The 25,245-nt window shown below is 45.6% G+C and overlaps 2 protein-coding genes across 12 annotated transcripts in view; one reads left to right on the top strand and one right to left on the bottom strand.

The window, feature by feature from the left end:
• LOC121856252 (glycoprotein-N-acetylgalactosamine 3-beta-galactosyltransferase 1-like) overlaps positions 1–10,303 on the bottom strand; it is a 35,085-nt gene extending 24,782 nt beyond the window's left edge. For 5 of the 9 annotated variants that reach the window (XM_042351632.1, XM_042351634.1, XM_042351635.1 and 2 more), the window contains exon 1: positions 2,292–2,402. Coding sequence is in view for 2 of the 9 variants with exons in the window: in XM_042351631.1 (XP_042207565.1) it covers positions 182–283 (102 nt within the window). In the remaining 7 variants the exon portion in view is untranslated. Of the gene's footprint in view, positions 1–181; positions 299–2,291; positions 2,403–10,279 lie in introns of those variants that run through there. The other 4 variants (XM_042351641.1, XM_042351631.1, XM_042351638.1 and 1 more) reach the window with 4 other exon arrangements.
• On the top strand, positions 8,725–25,219 carry LOC121856249. Of its 3 annotated transcripts, none has more exons than XM_042351628.1 (13): positions 8,725–8,936; positions 14,007–14,100; positions 14,294–14,474; positions 14,571–14,749; positions 14,952–15,035; positions 15,299–15,344; positions 16,501–17,014; positions 17,331–17,480; positions 17,896–18,069; positions 18,293–18,416; positions 19,487–19,640; positions 20,024–20,123; positions 24,716–25,219. In XM_042351628.1, exons 2-13 carry the CDS (start codon positions 14,083–14,085, stop codon positions 24,882–24,884), a joined length of 1,893 nt encoding a protein of 630 aa, XP_042207562.1. In that variant the 5' UTR covers positions 8,725–8,936; positions 14,007–14,082; the 3' UTR covers positions 24,885–25,219. The 3 variants fall into 3 exon arrangements, with proteins under 3 accessions (XP_042207562.1, XP_042207563.1, XP_042207561.1); XM_042351629.1 differs by having other exon boundaries at positions 8,726–8,936; positions 15,299–15,317; positions 24,713–25,219; XM_042351627.1 differs by having other exon boundaries at positions 8,726–8,936; positions 24,713–25,219.
• The last annotated feature ends 26 nt before the right edge of the window (positions 25,220–25,245 follow it).

Genomic DNA, 25,245 nt, shown 5'->3' with positions numbered 1-25,245 from the left:
CTGATATTCAAGAGACAAGAACGGAATTTTCCTAAAGAGAAAATTTTCCTAAAGTTGCCTCTTCTTTAGATATTTTCCAGTCATCAATAACTAATTACAGTATAATTTTCCTTTAACCTCTGAATTATTATCACCACTTTCTTAACAACAGTGAGAGTAATTATGTGTTTCAAATACTTTCCACACATGATATAAGGTCACGTCTTGGTGAGTGTTGACGAGTGTGAGTCTGGGGAAGGAAGTGTGTGTTCATCACCACCAGTACACATGCACTCACAGCCATAAGGGATCACATGTAGAAGAGAGCTTAACACTATCCTAGGTAGTGTTAGGGTGTTTAATCATCAGGTGAAATATGCTGAAATAGTTAATCTTCATGTGCTCCCTATAGACATTTTTGCATATCTGCATTTACCACCTAGCATTGCCAATCCTCTCTCTCCCTGAGGTGTGAATGTTAAATTTTTTTGACTCGTTTGACCTCACAAGGTGAACGACCGTGAGGCACTGACGTCTCTTAAGCCGACAGACAAGGCAAACTTCTTCCTCAACATCATCAAGTACCTACAGTACAGTATTTACATCCTGAACCGAATATCCCATTCAGGCAGGAAGACACATTGTATCAGACACCCTTTCTGCCTCCATACACCATTGGTCTAGTTTTAAAGCAAGTTCATGGCAATGTCACATGTGTGTGTTTGAGAACTGGGTAATTATTGACTACATACCCGGCACCAAGTTTTCCAAGAAAATTAATGCTAAAATGTCGCAATTTCACTGTTTTTGCAGTGGACACTGTCATAGTTTGGCCAATGTGTTAAAATAGGGTTAACTGTACAATACATTACTTTTAAATTAAACCTAATCTAACCTTAGTTGATAAGAAACAAAAGCAGCCAAAGCAATGTTAGAAGACCTCACCAACCCAACCAAAGAAACCTACTTAACCTTACCTAACTTCCTAGTGTTTCGTAAACATACACTGACCGGAGGAAAAAATGGTGCTGGATCGGGCCACATTGCCGTTTAATAGCAGCGAAAGATGAAGTAGTGCGGCTTAGTGCAAACCTAAGGAACTAATGATCTACCAATGAAGCATTTGACCAAGAAAAGAATATCACATCCGAACTCACCAATGAAAATACTGTAGTAAAAAAAAAATCCATCAAAACAAATTACCCTGCAACATGTCAGTCATCAATATTTACCGAGAACTGATTGATAACAAAATAACCACGATCTTAGATCTACTTAGGCAGCAGCAGCCTGTGTGTGCTCTGTGTACCAAACTCAAGAATCTCTGGCAATGCTTGATGCTCCATTCCTGAGAAAATGAATGTTGTCACACTGAAGGTCGACCTGCTGGTTTAGTAGTAGTGGTGATCGTCACACTGGAGGTCGACCTGCTGGTTTAGTAGTAGTGGTGATCATCACACTGGAGGTCGACCTGCTGGTTTAGTAGTAGTGGTGATCATCACACTGGAGGTCGACCTGCTGGTTTAGTAGTAGTGGTGATCATCACACTGGAGGTCGACCTGCTGGTTTAGTAGTAGTGGTGATCGTCACACTGGAGGTCGACCTGCTGGTTTAGTAGTAGTGGTGATCATCACACTGAAGGTCGACCTGCTGGTTTAGTAGTAGTGGTGATCGTCACACTGGAGGTCGACCTGCTGGTTTAGTAGTAGTGGTGATCGTCACACTGGAGGTCGACCTGCTGGTTTAGTAGTAGTGGTGATCATCACACTGGAGGTCGACCTGCTGGTTTAGTAGTAGTGGTGATCATCACACTGGAGGTCGACCTGCTGGTTTAGTAGTAGTGGTGATCATCACACTGGAGGTCGACCTGTTGGTTTAGTAGTAGTGGTGATCATCACACTGGAGGTCGACCTGCTGGTTTAGTAGTAGTGGTGATCATCACACTCGAGACGACCCTACAAGACACTGTACTGCCTCATATAGCATCAGAGAGGAACATATTGTAACATAATCCCTTATTTAAAAAGGTGATCACAAGCAGTTTACTGAAGACACGTATATATCTCGTACTCAGGTATAAACTAACAATACAACTAGTCATACTAAAGTAGGCAGTTTACTATAGACTAGTTTACCTCACTGTAAGATAACAAGACAACTAGAGTCACACCAAGTTGTATAATATGGTAAGATAGATGCTGGGTGTGGACATGTCAGGAGCTGCCACAACTACCTTTCCTCACTACCACTTGTAACACTTGCCACACCTCTCACCCACACACCCTAGACACCTCACAATGACACATCCTCACCTGTGATACATTGTTGTGACTTTTCTGTGACGAATAAAAGAGGCAGAGGCAATAATAACCCGGCCAGTGAGGGAGATGACAGTCTTCAGTGTACACATCTGTTTATCGAGCTAGGGACTACAGGCTTAAGATGCTGACAAATGTTCAAATTACACCCAATATATTAAAAATATATATTTTTTAATACAATAAGTATTATTTTGATATTAATACATTATTTTGTTATAATTTCATTCAAAATTAATAATACCTATATAATATTTAGGCTTGTAGTTTACTTATATCATTTAAGTTGAGCGGGAAACTATATTGTCCATTTAGTACAACAAGAAACTATATTGTCCATTTAGTACAACAGGAAACTATATTGTCCATTTAGTACAACAGGAAACTATATTGTCCATTTAGTACAACAGGAAACTATATTGTCCATTTAGTACAACAGGAAACTATATTGTCCATTTAGTACAACAGGAAACTATATTGTCCATTTAGTACAACAGGAAACTATATTGTCCATTTAGTACAACAGGAAACTATATTGTCCATTTAGTACAACAGGAAACTATATTGTCCATTTAGTACAACAGGAAACTATATTGTCCATTTAGTACAACAGGAAACTATATTGTCCATTTAGTACAACAGGAAACTATATTGTCCATTTAGTACAACAGGAAACTATATTGTCCATTTAGTACAACAGGAAACTATATTGTCCATTTAGTACAACAGGAAACTATATTGTCCATTTAGTACAACAGGAAACTATATTGTCCATTTAGTACAACAGGAAACTATATTGTCCATTTAGTACAACAGGAAACTATATTGTCCATTTAGTACAACAGGAAACTATATTGTCCATTTAGTACAACAGGAAACTGGAGTACTCGGGGAAAACCGCAGGGTACAGTATTACGATTTAAGTAAACTACAAGCGTAAGTAATATATAGATAATTATTCATTTTGAATTAAATTATAAGAAAAATATGTATTAATATCAAAATAATACTTATTATAATAATGAAATACCTTTATAATATATTGGGTGTCATCTTAAGCCTGTAGTCCCTAGGTCAATAAACAGATGTTTGTGTACAGATTGCCCACGAGGGGGCTAGTTTATTGGGCACCCCCTTACATCCTGTGCAGAAGCGTTTACAGCGCCCATCTGGGAAGCATGCGGAGTTCATGCTTGCCTTCATGACTCATGCATTAAGGGCGTAACGGCCTGAAGGGTCATGGATTTGTCAGCAAGTTACATAAAGTGACAATGATGAGTGTGTTGGGGGAAAATTCCCGGTACAATTCATCTGTTTATGGTAAAGTGTGACAGGTCCCTAATAATGTCAAGTGTCAGGCACTGGAGACTAGCTGACAAACTGTCAGCATTAATACTGAACGTTGACCGCACACTATTTTTTTTCATCAAATTATTCTAGAACAACAATACAGATGAAGGATAAAAATTAAATTATAAAAGCTCTTATTTTATTACCAATTTTCTTCCATTTATTAAAGTCACCATTTTTAAAAATTGCTTTACCCTAGTTTAACTCACTGTGAAAGTAGGTGAGGTGTAATAATAATAATAATAATAATAATAATAATAATAATAATAATAATAATAATAATAATAATAATAATAATAATAATAATAATAATAATAATAATAATAATAATAATACGGTTTATTGAAAAGTGAGTATATGTGTGTGTGTGGGGGGCATCACACACACACACTCAGGCGTGACCAACACCTCAGGTAAGAAAACCCGTTAACTTGACCACGCAACCTGGCCTCTAGTGTACCTGGCCTCTAGTGTAGTGTACCTGGCCTCTAGTGTAGTGTGCCTGGCCTGTAGTGTACCTGGCCTCTGGCCTCAGTGTAGTGTACCTGGCCTCTAGTGCCTCAGTGTAGTGTGCCTGGCCTCTAGTGTAGTGTACCTGGCCTCTAGTGTACCTGGCCTAGTGCGTAGTGTACCTGTGTCCTGGCCTCTAGTGTAGTGTAGTGTACCCTCTAGTGTACCTCTAGTAGTGTACCTGGCTCTAGTGTACCTGGCCTCTAGTGTAGTGTACCTGGCCTCTAGTGTACCTCTAGTGTAGTGTACCTGGCCTCTAGTGTAGTGTACCTGGGGTAGTGTACCTGGCCTCTAGTGTAGTGCCTGGCCTCTAGTGTAGTGTAGTGTACCTGGCCTACCTGGCCTCTAGTGTACCTCTAGTGTAGTGTACCTGGCCTCTAGTGTACATGTACCTGGCCTCTAGTACCTGAAGTGTACAAGACTGTACCTGGCCTCTAGTGTACCTGGCCTGACATGTGGAGGAAATAGAGGGATGTAGAGAGGGTGGAGGAAGTGGAAGAGGGTGGAGGGTGGAGAGAAGGGTGGAAGGGGAGGGTGGAGGTGGAAGATGGTGAAGGAGGTGGAGGAAGTGAAGGAGGGTGGAGGAAGAGGGTGGATGGAGTGGAGGTGGAAGAGGGTGAAGGAGGTGGAGGGGTGAAGGTGGAAGAGGGTGGAGGGTGGTGGAGGTGGAGGGTGGAAGGAGGTGGAGGGAAGGAAGGAGGGTGGAGGGAGGGAAGAGGGAGGAGGGAGGTGGAGGGAGGTGGAAGAGGGTGAAGGGAGGTGGAGGGAAGTGAAGGAGGTGGAAGAGGGTGGAGGGAGGTGGAAGAGGGTGGAGGGAGGTGGAAGAGGGTGGAGGGAGGTGGAAGAGGGGTGGAGGGAGGTGGAAGAGGGTGGAGGGAGGTGGAAGAGAGGGAGGTGGAAGAGGTGGAAGAGGGTGGAGGGAGGTGGAAGAGGTGGAGAGGTGGAGGGTGGAGGGAGGTGGAAGAGGGTGAAGGGAGGTGGAAGAGGGTGGAGGTGGAGGGAGATGGAAGAGGGTGGAGGGAGGTGGAAGGGTGGAGGGAGGTGGAGGGAGGGTGGAAGAGGTGGAAGGAGGTGGAAGAGGGAAGGGAGGTGGAATAGGGTGAAGGGAGGTGGAAGAGGGTGGAGGGAGGTGGAAGAGGGTGGAGGTGGAATAGGGTGGAGGGAGGTGGAAGAGGGTGGAGGGAGGTGTGAAGAGGGGAGAGTGAAGGGAGGTGGATGGAAGAGGGTGAGGGAGGTGGAAGAGGGGTGGAGGGAGGTGGGAGGAGGGAGGTGGAAGAGGGTGGAGGGAGGTGGAAGAGGGGTGGAGGGAGGTGTAAGAGGGTGCTAACGTGTATCACCTCAGAACTGGGCCAAACGGTCCTGGGTGCTGGCAGGTGTTTGTCCCATAGGCATGAGACCGTTAGGGACAGTGTGGGTAAATTGTACCTCCCTCCACACACCCCTCCCTCCACACCTCCTCCCTCCACCTGTACCCTCCACACCTCCTCCCTCCACTCCCCTCCTCCTCCCTCCACACCCCTCCCTCCCTCCACCTGTACCTCCACACCCTCCTCCCTCCACATACCCCCTCCCTCCAACCACCTCCTCCCTCCCTGTACCTCCCACACCTCCCTCCACCTGTACTCTCCCCCACACCCCCTCCTCCCCACCCCACCCACCCCTCCTGGTACCCTCCACACCTCCTCCCTCCACCTGTACCCTCCACACCACCACCCTCCACACCCCCCTCCCCTCCCCTCCACCTCCACCTTCCTCCACCCACCTCCACACCCCTCCCTCCACCTGCCCCTCCACACCCCCCTCCCTCCCACCCTCCACACACCCCTCCTTCCACACCCTCCCTCCACCTGTACCCTCCACACACCTCCCTCCACACACCTCCTCCCCTCCCCTCCACCTGCACCTCCACACACCCCCTCCCTCCACCTGCACCTCCCACACCCCCCTCCACCTGTACCTCCACACCCCCTCCCTCCACCCGGAAGGAGACACTCTGAGACCTGAAGCACACGCAACATCTCGCTTCAACGAATACATACAGTAAGTGTCTGAGAAGTGAGATAATTGTGAGAGAATTTGAGTGTGTGAGAGAAAAGAGAGAGAGAGAGAGAGAGAGAGAGAGAGAGAGAGAGAAGAGAGAGAGAGAGAGAGAACTATTTCCTACCCACTCTGGTTTGGATTATTATATTATTATTATTATTATTATTATTATTATTATTATTATTATTATTAGTAGTAGTAGTAGTAGTAGTAGCAGTAGTCTGACACCATCACTTGGTCATTTGGTCGAGACATAAAAATTCATCTTAGAAAATTGGTTCATTTTCCTGGCAGACAGTGAGCGGCGTTAGTTATTATACCTGTGTGTATATGGGTGTACCTGTGTATTGTGTACGTATAGTGATCTGCAGTGCACAGTTTAAGAGCAACGGAAGTGATGTTGAGGATTTAGAAAGCTCCCGTGACACACTGACTGAGCTCACACCACACCTGTTGGCACCAGACCAACCACACCTGTTGTTGGCACCAGACCTACCACACCTGTTGTTGGCACCAGACCTACCACACCTGTTGTTGGCACCAGACCTACCACACCTGTTGTTGGCACCAGACCTACCACACCTGTTGGCACCATACCTACCACACCTGTTGTTGGCACCAGACCTACCACACCTGTTGTTGGCACCAGACCTACCACACCTGTTGGCACCAGACCTACCACACCTGTTGTTGGCTCATAACACTCAAGATCACTGACTCATGCCTTGCTTATAACACTCAAGATCATTTGTCAAATTGCTTGGGTCGTTGTGTCATATTGTGTAATACAAAATTACAAAGATACTCTTTTGAGCGTGTGAATACTGCACTGTCTATATTAACATTGTTTGTATAAATAATAACGGTTGCCCCTCGTGTAACGAGGATGGCCGACCCAAGGTCCACCTAGGCGTGAATTTGTTTAAGATGTAAAAGCTGTCACCAACACAGCAACCACACCCTGAGTTAACGAGCTGCCTGACCCAGTGTCAAGGAATAGTCCGAGAAGACCGGACAACTCGCCAACTGCATTGGCTAACCATTACCCCGGAACACGATCCGCAAATCGATTAACACCCAGGTTCCCAATTACCGCTGGGTAGACAGAGGCAAATGGCGATAAGAAATCCTGCCCGGGGATCGAACCCGGGTCCAATCGCTTGTGAGGCGAGCATTACACCACAGGTCGCTGGCAATGTTTGTATACCTGCACTGTCTATCAACATATATATGCTGAATTAATGTAAACTTGTCAAACGTATTTGTTCAATAAATAAACATACATTTAATGTTATGATTCACTTGTTCTTATCCACCCAGCATTATCAGAGGGTCGGCGACAAAATGTATTGTGCGTCAAAACAACTATTTTAAACACCCAAATGATAACCTAACCTAACCGAACCTAACCGCAAGATTCTGGTATTTAGGGTAAATGTAAAAGCCGTTAATTAGAATATATTTAGAGATGTGTGAAGCTATTAATGACTGAACAGATGGTGTGTGTGTGTGTGTAGTGAAACTTTTTTATTACCTTCTGTTGCACTCTAAACCACAGTTGGATGAAGAACGTGTGTGTGTAACTCCAACTTACTTGACTCTTTTCCTTCTCACACACACACACACACACACCCACGCCAGAGCTGAGGACCATCTACAACGCCTTTATTCTCCCCAAACTAACGTATGCGTCACCATCCTGGTCGTCTTCTCTCAACTCCACCCAACAACGTCAGCTAGAGAAGGTTACAGAAAAGGGCCTGCAGAATCATGCTCGGCGCAGAATACTCCGGCTACACCAATGCTCTCTCCATCCTGGAAATGCCATCCCTCAGTGACCTCCACCACCAAGCACTGGAAAGGTTTGGCCGTGGACTACTGCACCACCCTAGCCATCGCCACCTCCTGCCACCGGCAGTCCCCCGCCCACCTCGCGCAGTCCGCCACTACAACAAAATTCAGCCCATAAGAGCCCGCACCGATAGATATAAGAACAGCACCATCCCAACTATTGTTAAAATAATAAACACCTCCTGATTTATGTACTGTACAGCCCTGTAAATGTATTCAATGCATATTATATCATTATGTCTAAATTAAATGTAAGTCTGTATATTTTCAGCCACCGGCTGCAACTCTATTAATAAACCGTTTATTATTACACACACACACATACAACTTGGTAAGACTAAACCAGTATCGGTATGTGTAAGGGTGGTTAATCTTCAGGTGAAACAAGGTGGGGAGTTAATCTTCAGGTGACACAATAGTCTCGACTGGTTATGACCGTGAAAGCTAGAGAGACAGTTGGAGAGTTTAAGTAAAGCACACTCTCTCTCTCTACTGGTGTGAGCAGACACGTGAATAATTATAGGAGAGGGAGGGGAGGGGGGAGTGAGGGAGGGGTGGTAGTAGTGAGAGAGGGGGGGAGGGAGGGGAAAAGGAAGGGAGGGCAGTAGTGAGGGAGGGAAGGAGAGAAAGAATGGGGCGACGAGAGAGAGGCCACGAGAAAGATCACTACCCCGTAAGCCGCCAGTAGCTTCTCGGCCTCCTTACCACACACCCCTCACCAGTCAGCGCTCCGCCATGCTCCGACAGTGACCGAGACTAGATATATAGTGACATAGATTACTTGTGATTATTATATAGTGCCTGGGAAAGACGTCTTGTGTATAGTATAGTGAACAATTGTACTTCGCTAATTAAACCCTCCAGCTTCTGACGCCTTAAGTATAAGTGGTAAGTAAAAGACGCCCGAACACTTATAAATCCTTCTCGTTAACAATTAAACACCAGGATGTTATATTATCTACTTAACATGTTAGTGGAGAACTCTATAACAACATGATATATATATATTTACATGTTACTGAAGAACAAACATGATATTTTTGACAACTCACTCTCTCTCTCTCTCTCTCTCTCTTGTAACATGTTTTGACTCTTCTGATTGTTTAGCGAGTCAGCCAATCAGATTCTGTTGGCCTGATAGTCGTCAATCAATGTATCATGATTCGTCCTCATCAGACAGGGAGAAAGACAGAAATAGATCGCGGTACATACAGACACAGTAGCTAGACGGGGAGAGAGAGAGAGATAGACAGACAGACAGAGAGGAATAGACAGACAGGCAGAGCACAGTAGCTAAATAAACAAAGACAGAAAGAGCGAGAGAGAGATAGACAAAGACAGACAGATAGACGACACACACTAGCTAGACAAACACACAGAAAAGAGACAACAGATAGACAGAGTGATAGTGACAGACAGACACAGACAGACAGACGGACGGGGTGTATACAGTGAGGATCATCATTACTGGGTCAGTCGGTCAATGGCTCCAGGCTAGGCAACAACTTCCCTCAACTATTGTCACGCTTTCTCGTCTACCCTAACTACTGTATACCTGACCTAACCCTAACTACTGTATACCTGACCTAACCCTAACTACTGTATACCTGACCTAACCCTAACTACTGTATACCTGACCTAACCCTAACTACTGTATACCTGACCTAACCCTAACTACTGTATACCTGACCTAACCCTAACTACTGTATACCTGACCTAACCCTAACTACTGTATACCTGACCTAACCCTAACTACTGTATACCTGACCTAACCCTAACTACTGTATACCTGACCTAACCCTAACTACTGTATACCTGACCTAACCCTAACTACTGTATACCTGACCTAACCCTAACTACTGTATACCTGACCTAACCCTAACTACTGTATACCTGACCTAACCCTAACTACTGTATACCTGACCTAACCCTAACTACTGTATACCTGACCTAACCCTAACTACTGTATACCTGACCTAACCCTAACTACTGTATACCTGACCTAACACACTCAAAGTTTGAAAAATATTCCTACAGGTGTAGTGAACGAGATCCTACGTGTGTATTGGTGAAGTGTATTCTTGTATACATAAGCATACACACGTACGTATACACACACACACATGCAAACATATATACGTATACATATACACACTCTGTTGTGTGTATTACAACAATTGTTGTATGTAATGACGTCATGAAACTTTGGAGTTGTGTGATTGGCTACTGACCTCAGACATATTCCTTCCGAGGACGAATAGACGAGTGAGCTTTCCTCCTCCTTGTACCTGTAATGGGAAAAGTAAACCTTGTATTATTATTATTAATATTCACCGAGAATTTATTTAGGTTAAGTGAGCAGAGAGAGAGAGAGAGAGAGTTTTTGTCATATTTGGAGGGTCATTATTCACGATTGTAGTAACAGACACACACCGTTAACCGGAGCCGTTGGGTTAAGTTAGCCAGGTGTGTGTGGAGGGCCGCGAGCATATACACACCGTTGTAATATCAACAGATGGGAGCTGTGACGTGTTGTATTACTGTGTGGTGGTGGTAGTTGTTGTGGTGGTGGTAGTAGCTGTTGTCGTTGTTGTTGTTGTATGTTTTTCCTTGCTACAGGTTATGTATAAACAAAGAGAAGTAAAGTGGGTGTAGAGTCAGTAGTCAGTTCTCAATCACACATGACTTGGCAGGAAATGTTCGCTGTCATGATAGTATGGAGAGAGAGAGAGAGAGAGAGAGAGAGAGAGAGAGAGAGAGAGAGAGAGAGAGATACTGTAACAGACGAACCTACTGTACGTAGCATTTTGTTAGTATTTCATAAGTATTGGTCTCCCGGATGAGTGACTGATAGAGCTCCTGCGTTACTGTGTTTGTGTGATGTAACATGAAGTTAATCCTTTACTTTAACCTAAGCTTAACTCAGTCTAACTAAACATAATCCAACCGAAGCTTACTTAACCTAACCTTGGTTAATTTAATTAATCCAAAACTAACCCAACCTAATTTTACCCAATATGATAAAACACAGACCAACCTGATCTACTGCCACCATTAGAACTAGGACCCATTAAAATTGGGACCCATTACAACTGCGACCCATTAGAACTAGGACCCATTAGAACTGGGACCCATTAGAACTAGGACCCATTAGAACTAGGACCCATTATAACTGCGACCCATTAGAACTGGGACCCATTAGAACTAGGACCGATTATAACTGGGACCCATTATAACTGCGACCCATTGGAACTGGGACCCATTATAACTGGGACCCATTATAACTGCGACCCATTATAACTGGGACCCATTAGAACTAGGACCCATTAGAACTAGGACTCCATTACAAACTGGGACCCAATAGAACTGGGACCCATTAGAACTGGGACCCATTATAACTACGACCCATTATAACTAGGACCCATTAGAACTGGGACCCATTAGAACTAGGACCCATTACAAACTGGGACCCAACAGAACTGGGACCCATTAGAACTGGGACCCATTAGAACTGGGACCCATTATAACTAGGACCCATTAGAACTGGGACCCATTAGAACTGTGACAGAAGGAGTGGGAGGATGGGAGTGACAGAAGGAGGTGGGAGTGACAGGAGGAGTGACAGGAGTGTGGGAGTGACAGAAGGAGTGTGGGAGTGATAGGAGGAGTGTGGGAGTGACAGAAGGTGTGGGAGTGACAGGAGTGTGGGAGTGACAGAAGGAGTGTGGGAGTGACAGGAGGAGTGCGTCACATATGTTAACAGCAAACGACAGCAAATGAGTGAAACAAACAGACTCATATTTACAACCAAAAGAAAGCTGGACTTGTATCAGTAGCCACAGCTCACCCGCCAGTATTGCCAACCACAAACATGACGCTGGATGGCTGCTTCAGTGGGCCCTAGTCCTAATGGGCCCCAATCCTAATGAGCCCTAGTCTTAATGGGCTCCAATCGTAATGGGTCCTAGTCTTAATGGGCCCTAGTCCTTATTGGACCCAATCCTAATGGGCCCTAGTCCTAATGGGCCCCAATCCTAATGGGCCCCAATCCTAATGGGCCCTAGTCCTAATGGGCCGCAGTTCTAATGGATCCAAGTCCTAGTGGATACCGGTCCTAAGATAACAGGATGTGTCTATGTGTGGGTGTGGCGGCGGGGTGATCTTGCAAGCGTTGAAGATCCTGTTGTTAGCCGCTGCCTTCAGGGCAAAAACGGAACATTGAGCCCAAGTTCATGGCCTCTGACACACACACACACGAACACACACATGAGCACACACACACTTTCACTGTTGATACTAAATCACGACGGTCACAAGGCAGTAATCCGGTTCACGTCAGCATCTACACTCACTGTCGTAGGCCGCACCACAAGTAGGCCGACCGACTCTCTCTCTCTCTCTCTCTCTCTCACTCTCGGAAACCACAAGTTGGCCGACACAGTTTTCTCTCTCACAACTTTCAAGGTTATTGGAACACGTCACACGTCACACACGTCCAGCCACACCCCCCCCACACACACGTCCAGCCACACCACACCCTCCCACACACACGTCCAGCCACACCCCTCACCACACACACACGTCCAGCCACACCACCCCTCCCACACACACGTCCAGCCACACCACACCCTCCACACACACGTCCCACACACGTCCAGCCACACCACACCCTCCCACACACACACGTCACACGTCCAGCCACACCACACCCCTCCACACACACGTCCAGCCACACCACACCCCCTCCCACACACACGTCCAGCCACACCACACCCTCCACACACACGTCCAGCCACACCCCTCCCCACACACACGTCCAGCCACACCACACCCTCCCACACACACGTCCAGCCACACCACACCCTCCCACACACACGTCACACACACACACCACCTCCCACACACACGTCCAGCACACACACCCCTCACACACACGTCCAGCCACACCACACACACACACGTCCAGCACACACGTCCAGCCACACACACACCCCTCCCACACACACGTCCAGCCACACCACACCCCTCCCACACACGTCCAGCCACACCACACCCCTCCCACACACACGTCCACAGCACACACACCCTCCCACACACACGTCCAGCCACACCACACACACCCTCCCACACACACGTCCAGCCACCACACCCCTCCCCACACACACGTCCAGCCACACCACACACACACTCCAGCCACACCACACACACACACGTCCAGCCACACCACACCCACACACACGTCAGCCACACCACCCCTCCCACACACACGTCCAGCACACACCACACCCTCCCCACACACACGTCCACCACACCAGCCACCACACACACACGTCCAGCCACACCACACCCCCCCACACACGTCCAGCCACACCACACCACACACACGTCCCCACACACGTCCAGCCACCACACCTCACACACAGCCACACACACCCTCCCACACGTCCACACACCACACCCCTCCCACACACACGTCCAGCCACACCACACCCACACACACGTCCAGCCACCACACCTCCCACACACGTCCAGCCACACCACACCCCCCCCACACACACGTCCAGCCACACCACACCCTCCCACACACACGTCCAGCCACACCACACCCCCCACACACGTCCAGCCACACCACACCTCCCACACACGTCCAGCCACACCACACCCCCCCACACACCCAGCCACCCACACACACACACGTCCAGCCACACCACACACACCTCCCACACACGTCCAGCCACACACCCCACACACACGTCCAGCACACACGTCCAGCCCACACCCCACACACACGTCCAGCCACACCACACCCCCCCACACATTGTACCTCTTTCTTGTTTACTTTTGCCTGAGTGTTGTTGAACGAGGCAGCTGCCGTAACAGTGTAGGTGACAGCTGTCTGTAGTAACGGTCTGACACACAGTTTATACAGAAGATATTTACACATGTTACTGTTTATAGATGTGTGCTGATGCTGCCATAGAGGGGCACTAAGAAGGGAGATTAACAGCCGTGCAGCTTATCATTGAGCCCCAACATGACCTCTACACTGACGGTAAGCTGGACACCCGAGGGTTAGGCACCTCAGCTTATTTTACCTGAAGATTATCCCCCAGCTTATGTCATCTGAAGATTAAGTACCCTAATTGTGTACCTGGGGAATTGAGTTACGTTATCGATAGGTTAGGTTAACAATGGGGTGTTTAATGTTCAGGTCATCCCTTACAAACATATTATATTACCAACAGACTCTACTGATGGTGGTGATGGTGGTCATGGTGGCAGCAGAGGAGATGCCAACTGAAGAGGAGGAGGACGTGGCACCTTATGACACGCCCGTGGCAGAAGAGAGAGTGTCACATGACCACAATAACCATAATGAGACATTATCCCCAGCTGAGGAACTGTTAAGAGCAGCAGAGGCGGCAGGTATGGTACAGTACTGGTATTGTGTAGTGTTGATGTTATTGTGTTTATGGTGTATAGTGACCCTGACCTGACTTAACCACACCTCTCCCCTCACAGGTTATGACTTGACTCTCCAACGCCTCGATATAGCCGCCGCTGCGACAGATCTGGAGGTGGAGGAGATGATGCCAGCGCCGGTCGCCGAAGCTTTCATTGCTCATCGCCGCATGGACAATTTTGACAGGATACGCGAACAAATGATTGGAATGATTTTTACTGGGAAACCTCAGCCGCTAGTGAGTGATGCCCTGACTCCTCTCCTCAATCTCGTAGTCAAATGAGAAACTGTCCTGACTTAATTTGAAACGGTGGTAGGAGGTGGTGGTGACAAGGGGTGGTAGGAGGTGGTGGCAAGGATGGTAATGACAGTGGGTAGTGGTACAGTCAAACTCACTACAGTACAACCTAACATCTTATTTTTTCCCCTATGTTCGCCAGGGCTTCAGACCTCGCCGACCAGCCATGTCCCGCTCTCCTCCTCCTCCCCACAACTTCAGGAGTAACCAGCCGGGGAGGTTCCATGTGAGTGTTGGAGTGTGTTGGAGGGAGTTGGAGTGTTGGTGATTAATTAAGGTCTCCAACAGCATTCATTGTACAGTCATTAAAAAAATTATATATACAAAATTGTGTAAAAAAAACATATGACAACAGACGAAGGATTTTGACAACAGTACTGAGACAACAGGAGTCACGTCATTAACAGATGTAGTATTAAAGGTATAAAGACCCAACCATATCAATAGTGTTGGTGTTAGTTTTAATCTGAATTTAAATTTATTTTACAGGCGCAATACAACCCCCAAGGTGAGCCCAGCATCCACGACATCAGAAGTAGGTTTATTGTGAACATTTTACTTGTGTACTGAGAGGGGGGGTGTCAGGTATGTACTGTCAATAATGTAAGCTTGAGGAGACGAGTTCCCTATTTCAGACAGTTATACAGTATTGACTCCACACTGTAACTTAGCCTAACCTAACCTAAATAAGCTTAATGCAATGCAGCTAAGTTTAACTTAGTCTAACCAAATTTAATCTAACTAAGCCTAGTCTAACCGATCCCAGTCAAACTTAACTTAATCTAACCAAATTTAACCTAATCTTAAATTTAATCAAACCAAGCCCAGTCAAGTTTAACCTAGTCTAGCCCAACCCAACTCAAGCCAATCATAAACTAACTTAATTTTAGTTAACTGGTTTACTTAAGATAACACACAACTAAAATACGTCCCCCTCCACCCCACATGACCCCCTCCATCACCCACGTCCCCCTCCACCACCCACGTCCCCCTCCACCACCTGTCCCTCTCCACCACCCACGTCCCCTCCACCACCCATGTCCCCCTACATCACCCGTCCCCTCCACTACCCACGCCCCTCCACCCCCCCCTCCACCACCACATGACCCCTCCACCACCCACGTCCCCTCCACCCCATGACCCCCTCCACCACCACGTCCCTCCACCACCCACGTCCCCCACCACCCGTCCCTCTCCACCACCCACGTCCCCTCCACCACCCATGTCCCCTACATCACCCGTCCCTCCACCACCCACGTCCCCCATCACCCACGTCCCTCCACCACCCACGTCCCCCTCCACCACCTACGTCCCCCCATCACCCATGCTTTAATGGATCACGTGAAGATTAGACATTAGCCTAATCCAACCTGACATAACCTAACGCAACTTACTGCTAACTTAATATATCATGGCCTTACGCTACCTTAACCCATCAATAACCTATACTAACTCCAACCTCACCTAACGCCAACCTAACCTTCCAGGTATCATTAGGGTGTTTAATCTTCAGGTGAAATAAGCTGAGTTGTGTAACGTTCAGGTGATTTGGTTTACCGTAAAGAATGTTGGTAGTGTGTGAGTAAAGTAGAGGCAGGGAGTGGTCCAGGAGGGGTATAGGTGACCTTCACCTCGTGTTGTCTTGTCTTGTAAATAAACACACACTCTGACCTCCCTGTTGCTCCCCCCAGAGGTGCCAGCACCAGACAAAATCCTGAAGCCGTTGCCATTCGCACCAGGCCCGACTATGGTCAAGTTCCCACACCCTCCGCCCCGTCATCACCCACCCACCGCCCCGTCGCGACAGTCAACAGGACCTGTACCAGATTTCAGTAACACCGTCGGTCCAGATTTTGGTCCAGTTACCATTAATGACTTCAATGGTAACTTTGGATTTGACAACTTTAAAAACAACTTTGGCGACTTCAACTCCGCTAACTCACCACCAATTAGACCTCCACCTCCTGCCCACCGCCCACCACCACCAGCTCCACATCGACCTTCCCCGCCTCGGCCAGCACCCCGCCCTTCTCAAGCTAGGCCTGCCCCTCGGCCAGAGCCAACCCGGCATAGACCTCGTCCTAGACCAAGCCACAGCCGACCAGGAGGTTTCGGCAATATCGGGTTTGGTGGGTTTAGTGGAGGTGATGAAAGTTGTGTGAAGTATACTGATGACATCTGCCTTGACACTGAGAGCTACCCACAGTAAGTCATGAGGTACTCCTGCAAGATGTTTACTGAGTCCTTTGATGTTTGTGTTTACTGAGTCCCTTGATGTTTGTGTTTACTGAGTCCTTTGATGTTTGTGTTTACTGAGTCCCTTGATGTTTGTGTTTGCCGAGTCCCTTGATGTTTGTGTTTACCGAGTCCCTTGATGTTTGTGTTTACGGAGTCCCTTGATGTTTGTGTTTACTGAGTCCCTTGATGTTTGTGTTTACCGAGTCCCTTGATGTTTGTGTTTACTGAGTCCCTTGATGTTTGTGTTTACCGAGTTCTTTTATGTTTTTTGTGTTGTCAACAGTGAAGCGATCCTGTCATCACTGGTACGTGACCCCTCCCGCGCTGACAACATGATGGCTGAGGTCAGGTCACAAAGCGCAGATGAATTGATAGACGGCGTGACCTCATCCCAGGAGGCAAAGTACAACTACCAGCACTACTTTGGCAACAGGTACGACCAGGTAGTCACATTATACGACCAGGTATAGTTTGGTTCGAAAACTCGTTCCAGCATTTCAGAGTTTCATTGCAACAGTTCAAAGACTCATGCCAGCTGTGGTGAGACTGAGTGGCAGGAATGTGTCTCCCTACTGACTGACCCTGACTGTCATCTGGCACCTGCTTGCTGGTTTAACTCATTTGGAGTCAAAACTACTTTAATTTGGAGGCCCAGGGAGGAAGCAAACTTAATTTCATTATGAAGATTAATGATGTGTCCTTATATATACATTGATCGCATTCTGTGTAATGTTAAACAATATATATCCTGACCTGTGTGTGTGTGTGTGAGACGACTTTTACTTAATAAATGTGTGTGTGTATTTATTCACTTATGTACTGTATTTATCAATCTATCTATCCTAAAGACGCGCTGATACGGTCAGTCATGCCCACCGAGATTTTGCTCAGGATGGAGGGTTCTTGTGTCCAGCTGAAGTGAAATATGCCCGACCAAAAAGAGCAAGGAATTCAAAGGGTGCTTGGAAGTTCATTGTTAATATGGACAAATATTCACAGACTATTAGAATGGAGAAATGCATGTAAGTATTACTTAGCTTAACCTATCCTAACTTAACCTGGCCTAGTCTAACCTCACTTTCCCTAACCTAACCTAATGTAACTTAATAAAAAACAATCTAACTTAACATAATCTAGCCTAACCTACTATAATCTCATCTGAAATAACTTCATGCAAAATTATTTAGCTTAACAATACCTGATAACATAATGTGACATAACCTAACTCTTCCCTAACTCCTACAGGAAACCCGGAGGAGCCTGTAGCTACGTATCCCACCACTACCGTGCCACCTGTAACCAAATCTACAATTACCACCGCCTGTTGTCCTGGGAAGAGGGCCGCGGTCTACACATGGATATCTTCAAGGTGATGAATACCGAATGTGGTTCAACTGTGTCAAATAGTGGAGCATATCTATATCTCTTTATCTCCCTTACATATCTAACTTTGTCTAATCTCCTTATTAATACCTGTAAATCTATCTATTATGAAGTAGTACTCCAAGGGAACCACAAACGTTTTTAATGGTGAGTTAAATACACTGATCTAACAGTCTAAAGGGACAAGGTTCTAGAGATACATAAGGGATGAGCATTGTTTAACGAGTACTGTACTGTACAGACTATACGTACATCAATTGATACTGTGAGGGCGCGTGTTTTCCAACACCCACACCACCCTCATCTTACTTACTTCTCTTAGTTCTTACTCTTACTCAGTTCTGTCACCTATTCTTTTGGTAGCATGGTCGAGGGTCTAGGCACGTGGGTATGGTAATTCTGGTATCAAGTCACTTGGATGGAAATAAAGGTAAAATACTCATTCAAAGATGACCCTCAGTTGACAAAGGTCTGGCGAATTACTTGAGTTGATACACACAGACTAATTCAAGATTGAGCTTCCCAGGAGAAAGTGGAATAAGCTATGCATTGATAACTGTCTTCACAAAGTCGGGACTCTGGGAGGGAAACAAGTGTAGAGTCTATGGGGAAAAACAAGTCTTCTCGGGGTCGCTAACTCACTCATGTTTTGCGGTCATGGAGTTTAATAAGAATCATTAGTTAAATAGATCAGCAGTCAACGTGACCATGACAATACAAAGTTGACAGAATAAGTCCAATTTACTAAACACATATAAATGACAGAGAACAAGTGCTAAGTTAAACACAAAGTAGAATAATGCGAGAAACATGAGGCTTTATCACCAAGTCTCCACGATGGGTTGGTCTGTCTCCCTGGTGATTTTACCGAGAACTGAGATATCCACGCATGCTAACGTGTGGTCGTGTTTGTGGGCATGGTTATACGGATAGTGGAGTGAGGTGATTGGGTGATTAAGAACAGGACAATCTTAGTGCTGGTGGATGTGTCTTTAAGTGTGTGTGTGTATCTATGTTCTGCTAATATATGCATACAACTATATTTGTTTACCTCAGGTGCCCAGCTGTTGTTCGTGTCACATACAAGGATATGCTTACGTGTTCCCGCCACTCAACAAGCACCAGAACTTAGCCGGGTCAGAACAGGTCATTCATACAGTACCAGCACCTTCGAGTGACCCAGAGGAGCAAGAGGGACGTGACACACAAGGCGAGTTGAAATACCTATTAATCTATGATAATGTCGAGACTTTTAATATGGTGTTGAAATATGTAATATGTTTTTTAGTTAATTAATTACTTACAGACAAGCTACCAGGCCTCTCCTTATCCCTGCAATGGGTTGCAGGGACAAAAGTAACAGAATGAATGCACCTGTATCATAGGAGGGAGGGTGTAGGTCCAGTATCAGGGAAAAAAAGGCCACAAGCAGTCTTCATGTCAACTGCATTATTGTGTACTAAACCAATATGAGATGGGACCCACAGAAACTTTATAACAGGTTCTCACGAGCTAAAGCCAAAAGCTGTGTTATATGTTGGACTAAATGGAGGTGTTGAAATACGTATTTTAACAGGTGTTGATATCCCTCAGGCTTCACCCCTGTCAACAGACACCCCGGCGGCCAGCGCTCACCGCCACGATCACAATTACCTGCTAGATCAGGTCCCCATCCAGGCCATGACTTGCACAGGTGAGTCATCCTCCTCCAAGTCTAAACCATTATCTCCTCCACCTCCTGCATGATCACCATTACAGTGGGGTATGCTATAACAAATGGATTCTACTACGAATATTCCTATAACGAACGGTTTTACCTATAAAATTGAGAATGCTATAACGAACGAAACTCCTACGAATTTTTTTTCTTCTAATTTATTGGTTTTTTTATTGCAAGTATTAATGATATTCTTTATTTCAGGGGTTTAGATGCATATTTATGCTTTTTTTTACAATTTTTACAATTTTATATTAGATTTTTAAGTGTTAAGTGGTTGTATTTGGGGGCCTGGAACGGATTAATCCTATAACGAACAAGGTTCTAGAACCAATTAGATTCGTTACAGCATACCCCACTGTACTTCTTCCACATGTAGAAGCCAGCAGTTGGCTGTGATACACAGTTTCAGCAGAACCACATTTATCAGTTGCTGGACTCGCCTGGAGGAAGAGATTTCCAAACATTCAAGTTACTTATATGTGTAACTAGACTTGAGCAAAGCAAAGCTGACCAAGTACAGACCAATGGTAACCCAAATATTGTTCTAGGCTTGATGCCTCACTAGATGAGGGTGTAATTATCTCACACTTAACCTAATTTCAAGTAGCTCTGCAGGGGCACCAACCAACCTCAATGACTTGGACAAATCTTGGAACTCTTACTTTTAGGTTTATGAATGATTCTTAGTCAGTGTTCTTCCAAGCTAAACAAACACACATTACATGTGATGTTATATTCAAATTTTACCTGTACAATAATTTAACGCATAAATTACATTCATCACGTCACTGTATGACCACCAGATACAGTCAACCCTCACTTTACGCGGTTAATGTAACCCGCAGGGTCCCGCGGAAAGTGAGGAACGCGTAAAGTGAATAACATAACATATGGGATTAATTGAAATAGAGTCCGGGCCGACCCCCAAACTCCACTTTCTGACGACACACAACTATATTGTAGTAAAAATTTTATCTTAACTTTATGATGGTATGAAAAAATAAGTAATATAGAAGAGGTTAGGTTAGGAAAGATAAAGGTTAACATAGGAAAAATAAAGAATAGGTTAAAAAACGAAAAATTTTGTGGAACACTTACGGTAGTAGAAGAGATGGGTCGGCATACGGGGATGGAGGCTGGTTCCGAGGCAGAGGGCAGATTACTGGCCCTCAGGTGAATCACCATTACTAGGTGAATCATCATCACTGTCACTTACAGTTGTCAGGGCTTCCCTGACAAATCCCTCAAAGTCATCTTCACTGTCACTATCATTGGCTTGGGCTGGCTGTGGTGGGTTGCGGGTGAAGAAATCTGTTATGCTTTGCTGACGGCTGGTGTTGATGTTGTCATGATACACCTTGATGTAGGGCTCCATAGTCTGCAACAGCTGGGTAGTGAAGATTTCATACCTGTTTGCGTCAGGGTCGTCGGAAAGGAGGAGCTTGGCTTTCTCGATACACTCGATGGCATCCCTAGCATTACTATGGGATAAGTGTTGTTCTTCTTGGGATGACACACCACCTGCCTCTTCACTGACGTCGTCATCATCATCATCATCTACCATCTCCTCGGTAGTCACATCAGGTTCCATTATCACCTCCAGGATGTCATTGTTGGTGGTCTCGGAGAAGCCTGGAACTGTAACAGTCTGCGCAGCTTCTCTGGCAAGGTCCACTGCTACTGCAACAGTCTGAACCTCACCAGTCACAGATTGACTCCTCCTCTCACCTGGTATTCCATGCAACACATGTCTCCATGCGTGACGAATTGTAGCAATAGACAGCTGATCCCATGACTCCACCAAGAAGTTCACAGCTTTCTTGATGTTAAATACTCTCCAGAATTGTTTGAACAGTATTTTTTGCTGTGCCAACTGTTGATCCTCATCATCTTCGCTCTTGCTATCGGTGGTGGTGTCACTCAGGTTGCGCAACTCTTCCCTGGTGTTGGTGTAGTCGTTCAGGAGTTTGAATTTTTTCGTAGAGAATGCAGCTTTTACATTACAGATTAACACTTGGTCCATGGGCTGTAATATAAACGTAGTGTTGGGAGGAAGGAAGACCACTTTTACGTTGGGGTGACGATCTAACAGTAGGGGCGAGTGTCCTGGTGCGTTGTCCAGCAGCAACAAAATCTTGAATGGCACATTCTGTTGCTCACAGAATTTCTTTACATCGGGAACAAAACAGTCATCAAACCAGGAGAGGGACAGAGTAGAGAACATCCACGCCTTACGTGCGGTCAGCCAGTGGACATTTAGCGTGCGGCTTGCGTGCTGTGTGGATCACCGATAACTTGAGCTTACTGGTACCGGAGGCATTGGTGGTAAACAGGACGGTGATGCGTTCCTTCTGCATCTTCTGGCCCCGAATCTTGCTGGCATTCTTTACAACGAAGGACTTGGAAGGTAGCTTTTTCCAGAAAAGACCAGATTCGTCCATGTTAAACACCTGGTCGTCGGTGTACTGTCCTTCCTCCATAATCTCACGTAAAAACGGAGGAAATTCCCTAGCCGCAGCACGGTCAGCACTCGCTTCTTCACCACCAATGTTTATATTGGTGATCTTGTTCCGGATCTTAAACCTCTGTAACCACCCAGAGGAAGCATTAAAGGGTTTGGGCTCTGAAGTTCCCATCTTTCGTGCCACTGCACTGTACAGTTCACGTGCGTAGTCCTTAACAGAGCGTGTCGACCGCCATGTTCCGTCGCGCCTGACGCACCAAGTACCTCACAAGTAATTTTTCTGTCTTGAGAAGCACCTGGTTGTGAAAATACTTGATCATAGAAGCACCTGTAGACTTTGTGATCTTCATGTGCTCCTTTATCTTGGCTGCATCCTTCTTTATTGTTCGAATCGTAGATTCTTTCACACCATGCTGGCGCGCCAAATCAACCTGCCTTGTTCCTTTCTCCAACTCTTGGATGATGGTACACTTCACCTCGTAGCTTAAGGAACGTCGTGTCTTCTTTGGCTTAGTGCCGCTGGGTCCAGGTAAGGAAAGGTTTCTCTCTGGGGGTGGTGGTCCGGCGGAAGCCATTTTAGAGAACAATGGATGCACGTTTACACGGTCTGGTGTGGAGGGATGAAACTGGCGCGGCTAGGTCAAGAATCATCTTTCCTCCCTCCCTCCCTCACCCGGGTGGACACGTCATAATACTTTAAGCCAATTACAGCTAGCAACAGAGGGGGGTAGGGATGCATGGCCAATCACAGTCCGATACGTCATATGACGTCAGTGATAATGCATCAAAGACACACTGCGCAACCTTACAACGCGGCTTGCCCAAGCGGAGGGAGGAGGAGGGAGAGGCGAGGAGAACAGGCAGGCAGGCGGGTGGGGCGAATCTAAAAATAGTGTCGCGCCGGACACTCTCCGCGTAATGGGGTTCACGCACCGCGTAATGTGAGCACGTTAGGTTCTGGCAAGGCACCGCGTTAACGTGGAAACGCGGAATGTGGGACCACGCAAAGTGAGGGCTGACTGTACAATGAAATATCCACAGCATCAACCCTTATTTAGTAACTCACATCATATGAGAATTTCTTCCACCAACCAGTCAAGCGGAAACGATACCATTCATTTTGTCTGAGTGATACTCTCTAGGAAAGATGACAATTCGTGGAAAAAATTACAGAAAATCGGAGTTGACACAAATCCATTACAATATTTATGTTACTTCCATACAAAAACATAATCTATTTTACGTCTAAGGGTGTGGTGTATTTTGAGATGCCGAGCAATTTTGGAAATTGAACTTTTATCTGTAATATTATTACAATTGACAACTGTTATCAAAATAATTGTATGCATTTTCTAAAACAAATCCAATTACATTTGGTGCAGACATTGTTTTATGCAGAGTAAATAATTACAGACCAGTGTACACGAACGTACTCTTACCAAAACCATTTATTCCTGGAACAACATATTACTACTTGCTCTTATTCAATAATTATAACATTATGAGCACTACCATTGATGATGCTATACATATAACCAAGTCTTAACTGTTCTAGTACTTTGTATTCAGAACCAGTATGTATTCTGGGAGGAGCATTAATCTCATTATTTTGTTTGCTTGACCTGCATCTTATCCTTCATTTTCTTTTTAAGGCCACTACACTACACTACACCATTATGAACAAGCATAATCATAATGACATTGACTTAATCTAAATACAAGAAGAATTTTGCAGTATGCCTATAGACCTATTTGAATTTATTATCACCCTTAAAGAGTACTTTCTAATATTATTGCTGTTCTTTCTCTTTCTATTAATATTATTAAACTTTAAAAGAAATCATTAAACTAGTTTACTTTCTCATTTACTTAAATTTAACTTTAGGAAAAGAGACTCCAGTTATTCTCAGTCAAATAAGTCAGAATGTTAAGAGTTTAATCAAGAGAGGCAAGTCGGAATAAGTCCAAGTTAGGTTTTAAGTCCACAAAAATAAGGACACTTGCCAGCCTCAAGTCCTCATCTCTGCTATTGTCATTATTCAACCCTTTATCCTTAACCAAACACACCCATATACTAAATACTTTGATTGACCTACAGCAGGATGCAGGAAGTGGAACAGTCCCACCAACAGGAGCCACCACAACACCCTACCCAGAGACTTACACCAAATCCTTCACGTGAGACAGCTCGTGCTAGGAATGGTGACGACAGAGTCAACTATGGCTACCATCCTATCATTGACTTTTTCACCCCATACAGGATTCAGTAGTAGATGTGTGGTGATGTTAAGTGTGCATGTGTTTGTGGTGGTGTTAAGTGTGTGTATGTTTGTGGTGGTGTTAAGTGTGTATGTATGTTTGTGTTGAGTGCATGTGTGTTTGTGGTGGTGTGTGCAAGTATGTTCATTACCTAGAGCAGTGATTCTTGGGCAAGGGCCGTCATGTTGGGCCATCATGTTTTTACCTTATTTCCTGCCCTTCACTTTCTAGTAATGTTATGACCTCGCCCTACCCTACCCACCCTGCCCGGCCTTGCCCTATACTACCTTGTGTTTTCGTTTTAAATTATTATATTATTTGTGTGATAATAAACATCGTTACCAAATACTGTTTCTGAACCACTTGACACAT

Source organism: Homarus americanus, unplaced genomic scaffold, assembly GCF_018991925.1.
Source record: "Homarus americanus isolate GMGI-L3 unplaced genomic scaffold, GMGI_Hamer_2.0 scaffold48016, whole genome shotgun sequence".
Classification (NCBI taxonomy): domain Eukaryota; kingdom Metazoa; phylum Arthropoda; class Malacostraca; order Decapoda; family Nephropidae; genus Homarus; species Homarus americanus.
This window is presented reverse-complemented; position numbering and strand designations above follow the sequence as displayed.